The sequence below is a fragment of the Sander vitreus genome, chromosome 19 (genome assembly GCF_031162955.1).
Source record: "Sander vitreus isolate 19-12246 chromosome 19, sanVit1, whole genome shotgun sequence".
NCBI lineage: Eukaryota > Metazoa > Chordata > Actinopteri > Perciformes > Percidae > Sander > Sander vitreus.
This window is the reverse complement of record NC_135873.1, coordinates 18,658,361-18,663,871: the sequence shown is the minus strand read 5'-3', so window position 1 is coordinate 18,663,871 and position 5,511 is coordinate 18,658,361. Positions and strand designations below refer to the sequence as shown.

Below are 5,511 nucleotides of genomic sequence, written 5' to 3'. Positions count from 1 at the left end.
TCAGTTGGGGCTATGGACTACAAATTAAAAACAAATAAAAGTCTGGAGGTGTGGAGTTAGAGTTTAATCAGACCTCTGTAGCTTCTCATCACTGCTAAAGGCTACATTAGTCGCTACTAGCATAACACACTTCTTGAATCTTAGAGTTGCATTGTGGGACACACAAGTCTCTTCTCTACTGTCCGGGATCAGCATGAACTGTCCTTGTTTAGTGTGAATGATGCATGTTTTTGGATGTTGGAATAATATAGGTCTACCTGTCAGTATTTTCAATTTGTTGAATCTACATGATTTCTTTTAGTGTCTAAATGATAACTGATGCCATCATTCTCAGGATGCATCTGATGCTTGATTAAAAACAGGCCCTGCCCTCAGTTATAGAAGAGAAAAATAGGAGCCATGGTTGGGACTACACAGTAGGAAGCTTGTGGTGGTGTTAGAGCGTCATCTAGTGGTGGAAGTTGGTTTAAGATTTGATTGACACTTCCCAGCTAGACTAAAATGTCATGCCTCCAATAGTTTGTGTTGAATAAATGGCCCAGTCGCACTTCCTTCAAATATGTTGAAAAAGCAAATATTTCTCTACAGTGGAATTAAACTTTGTAAATAGGTTACCAAATACTCACGTTTTATTTAAAATGTCCTATATAACACTGGATGACCACCTGGTCTTTAATATGAGGCACTTGCCCAAAATGTTTAATACTAATAGAACATTTCCTTTAGTAACCAGCTTTTGTGCCTTTCAAGTTGCTTTTTAAACATCCATCGAATTCTTCTTTGTCCTGTCCGTTTTCCAATAGTTGATTAGCTGATTGGATTTAAAGAAACACAAATAAGTACCTGTATACACTATTCATACTTATAATTTTAACCATCGCACTTTGAAACCAGGAATGCAGTTAAACTGCCTTCATACACAACATGCAAAATGCTCAACTGTGCCAGTCTATAGTCTTTATTCAGCAATCCAGAAATAACAGGGTTTTCCCAGTTCATGTCAGTCCAGGGGTAAACTGATGTAAAAAACATGCTTTTCAAGTTATGCAACTACAGGTTTACATGCTTAAGATGCCATGACTCTTGCAGGCTGTGGTAGCCTTAGTCTTTTGATGATCAAGGTGGATGCTTTCAACCTGGGAAGATTAAGACCACTAAAGCCAAACACATGTACACTATCCATACTGGAGAAGCCAACTGAATACCTACAGTGTAGACATGATAACAGAGCCCATGAAAGTGCAAGAACTGAAAGAACAAACAGCAAATGCCCAGTTAGAGCTTTATTAAAACACCACTTTGAACATGGAATTGCAACACAAAAAAATGCAGCACCAGAAAAAAAAAAAAAAGAAAAAAAGCAGAAACACAAAAATGAGCTTCTCTGAAGCCACTTTTAAAAAAATACCCCAGGTGAGTAAATGCAAGCTCACCAATACAAATAACTCCTAAATCTAAAAATACATTTAACCACTTAATGCAGACGTCGTCCTGAGATGGCACAACTTCCAGAGCAATTTATACGGTTTTCTGCTGGCCCTTCTTTCCAATCAGGGACTTGTGGATGTGAGGGATCACACCTGGAAACAAAAGGACAGGATGTGATGTGTGAACGCAGGCTAAAGCGCTTTAATTTAGTCGATAATCAGAAAATCCAGAGGCAGCAACACAAGCTCGACACGAGGATTTTTTAAGACATTTCCACATCCTGTGAATGTAATCTTTGTTTTGGACCGTTATGCTGTGCTTCCACTGCAAGTATGGCTCTGCTCGCTCTTTTATAGTTTATATTAGCAAAAGTGGCAATAGTATGTGGTAGCACCTCAGTCGAGGTTCCAATCTCGCTTAGCCAATAATATAAGGGAGAGTTAAATCCCTGCAGACCACTGATGTGTCAGATTGTCACTAGCGCGACACCCTGCACAAACCCTCGTTTTAGAAAGAGCCATGTTCCGCCGCCTACAGTTTAAGTACATGTAATAACTGTAGGTTGTTTGGCATGCTGGAGACGAGGCTCCGCACAAGGTAAACATTACCTACCTACCTACACCCCCCCCACCACCACCACCGCCCTGACCTAAGCTCCTGTTGCCTGGCAGCACTTGGGCTGAGTGACTGTCCCAAGGAAGCACAGCCCATCATGTCAGGCAAATTGGTTTACAATCAGAAGTATTTAAAAAAAAATTCACCCGTGCTGATTAACCCTTGTGTTGACTTCGGGTCACAATGACCTGTTTTCAATTTTTTTTTTTATCAGGGAATATGGGATGTAGAAATAAGCACTGAAAATGTGTAGAAGAAAAAACGTAACAATTTAAAATGTTGGAAAAAGCAAACAAAAAGGCATTTTAAAAAAAAAAAGTGGCGTTTCTCCCCAAGGTTGACAGGCTTAGCGGGTGGGATTGCCACTCCAGAAACAGCCAAGTGAACAGTCGGGTGCAGATTCTAGAGATTTTTTTTATAACATCTTAGTTCTGATAGTAAGTTAAAATTGCTTAAATCGTCGATATATAATGTGATCGCTCGCCGGCACAAGCCTACAGTATATAATATGGACTCATTGTTTAACAAGACCACAATGGCCAGGAGTCGGGCTGCACATTGAGGAAAATGGGATATCATTGTTGAATATCGCAATAACGACACGCACACACACAGTGTCGCCCTTAGGTCTACTTCTCTTTAATAATAGAATTAGAATGACAAGTGAAATAAAACATGTTTATTAAACATGATCATCCTAGGGAGCCCCCTCAGCCAGACGTTTGTCAACCCGATTAGATTGAACTTATTGTTGATCAGATGCAACGTTTCCAGTCTATGGGTCAGACTCAAACACACGGAGCTCTGAAGCAGACCTGTGCGTCGCTTAGCGTCCACTCTAACAATAGAGACGAGCAGCGGCACAGACCACGGAGCTGCTGCAGCGCGTCTTCCGTGGTCTGTGCAGCTTCAGGTTTATAAAGGACACGCAAAGGGCTGCTGTCGACATGCTGCTGCAGATGTCCCGTTTGTGCTCCGTGTATTTCTGCTGTAGTTTTGAGTTTCCACCTCCGATGTAGAGGAACGTACAGCCACTTCCCTAAACTGTCTCATTTAGAGACCAGAGTCTCAAACGGGGCTCTGAGTCTGTCAGACGGTCTGAGATCTACGGTATCAGTAGAGCAATCACGTAATGCGCAGCAGGCTATGATGCAGGTAAGATTATTTTCTGAAATAGTGACTTTATTCTTGTAATAGCCTATTATCACTTTATTTTTCTCAAAATGTTACAACTCCTCCAAATCTCAGAGAGCACAGATGAGATACATTTTGAATGTGCACAAAGTTTTGAACATGAGCAGAAATCTTGCTCAAACACATCTGAAATCTTACAGTCCAGGGGTTTATTAATTCATTAAAATGAATTAATGTATCATTGAGGTGAATAATTGTCATATGCACATTTAAGGAGGTTACTTCCAACAAAAGACGCAAAAGAGAAGGGAGTAAATGATGCTAGGCTACATGTGCTGACTCAGATATAATTAGAAAAGTCGATCTACAGGAGAATAAATAGATGAAAGCAATACAGAATGTCTGAGAGCCTTACTGCATTATGTTTTTATATTTGGACTGTAATCTATGTTTCCCTTTAAATTGATTCAGAAAAAAGGTAGAAATAGGTGCATAAAAATTCACCTGAATGCAGGAAATTGTGTTTAATGCTCAAAATTTTCAGGGGGTGGACCACCAGACCTCCCCCATCATAAGTCACCATGCACACAAATCTGGAAACAAAGCACTGGCCTTTGGGTTGCCAGGCCAGTTATGATTAGACCAAATGTTGGTGCCATCCAACTTAGATGGAAGCTAGAAACTAAAATAAACATACATTGCTACTCTGTCGCTGACACAGCACTGTGATCTGGCAATGCGAGACTTGGGGGCGCAAAACTCAATCTTGCCTAGGGCAACCAAAGGGCCACCCACCCACACACACGTTCCTTACCTCCACCAGCGATAGTGGCCTTGATAAGCGAGTCCAGCTCTTCATCTCCTCTAATAGCCAGCTGCAAGTGGCGGGGGGTTATACGCTTCACCTTAAGATCCTTGGAGGCATTTCCTGCCAACTCCAAAACCTAAAACAAAGCCAGACTTGAGATATGTACATCGGCTCTGATAGGGATAAGGTGCGAGATAAACGAGGCTGGCGTTAACGTTACCTCGGCCGTGAGGTATTCCAGAATAGCCGCGCTGTACACCGCTGCAGTGGCTCCCACTCTGCCGTGACTGGTGGTTCGGGACTTGAGGTGTCTGTGGATACGACCCACTGGGAACTGCAGAAAAACAAAGGGTTCGTTAGCCTGACGGCTAGAGGCGACCAGCCGAGGTGATGAACTTCTGCTGGTTAACATTAGCTTGTAGTAACGCTAGCACAATGAATTAATTTCAGCGGACAAACCTGCAGTCCTGCTCTCTGAGAGCGCGAGATAGCCTTCGTCTTGGTCTTCCCGGAGTCTTTACCTGCCTTACCACCAGCCTGGAAAACACGAGTAACGTTATTGTTAATGAGTTTGCAGCCGCTCAATCACATATTACCGTGGAATAACATTACCCAAAAATATGGACAATTTTAACCGCCCCTTTTTGCATTCTGTACACATTCTATTGGCTCGCCCAGTAACGACAAGTTAGCTAGCATGCTAAGCTAATACAACAGCTAACGCTAGCGGCTAATAGATAGCTATTCACCAAAATGCACTAGCGGATATGTAACATGTATTGCCAACAAACCACTAGTGTACACAGTTTACCGTCCTGATATGTCGCTAAGACGACATGAACTGCTTACCATATTTAAAAGCCACAAATAATTTCTGAAGCTGCACCACAAAATCGAGTAGCTTGCTACCAAGTACCGATTGCTGGTTTGGACTACAACCCCCGCCTTCAATTGTCCCTATTATATAGCCAATCTTTATCCGGGTAACTGCAGGGACCGCACTTGCCAATCATATTTCGTCATGTGTTTCCTGCCTTGGCGTTCAGCCAATGAATGAGAAAAGACCTCCCTTTTCGAGAAATGTTGGTAATTTTCGTTCTACGTAATATTGGGTAATGTATTTCTGACATTTCCATGGTCTATTCCCATTGTCTTTTTCGTAATGAAAAAACTCTGAAAACTTTTTTTCCATAGGTATTTATTTATTTATTTTCAATTTAGAACCGAAAGAATCTGTATCTGAAGTTGTTATGTTGAGGGAAAATATTGGCAACATTTGTTTGTTTGGACAAGTTCCCATTTATTAGGCTGAACCTCGACAGGAAAACTGCTTACAAATATTATCAAAATACACAGTGGACCCTTAACATTTGGTCCATCTCATACACAACATATTATCCAATAATGATAATATCTTCTTTTTTTTTACCCATTTAAGGGAAAAGTAGCAACTTCCTAGAATCAGCGGCAACAACTTGTATGCAAATGTTGTATGATTAAAAAAAATAAGTTTCTTTATCAAATAT

General features: G+C 41.2%; 1 protein-coding gene across 1 annotated transcript; it reads right to left on the bottom strand.

Annotated features, from left to right (window-relative positions):
- Nucleotides 1-1,268: 1,268 nt before the first annotated feature.
- LOC144534437 (histone H2A.Z) lies at nt 1,269-4,944 on the bottom strand. Its single transcript, XM_078276362.1, has 5 exons — nt 4,835-4,944; nt 4,445-4,522; nt 4,206-4,319; nt 3,992-4,121; nt 1,269-1,580 (listed from the first exon to the last, which is right to left on the bottom strand). The coding sequence occupies exons 1-5, from the start codon at nt 4,835-4,837 to the stop codon at nt 1,519-1,521; spliced, it is 387 nt and encodes a 128-aa protein (XP_078132488.1). The 5' UTR covers nt 4,838-4,944; the 3' UTR covers nt 1,269-1,518.
- Nucleotides 4,945-5,511: the final 567 nt, after the last annotated feature.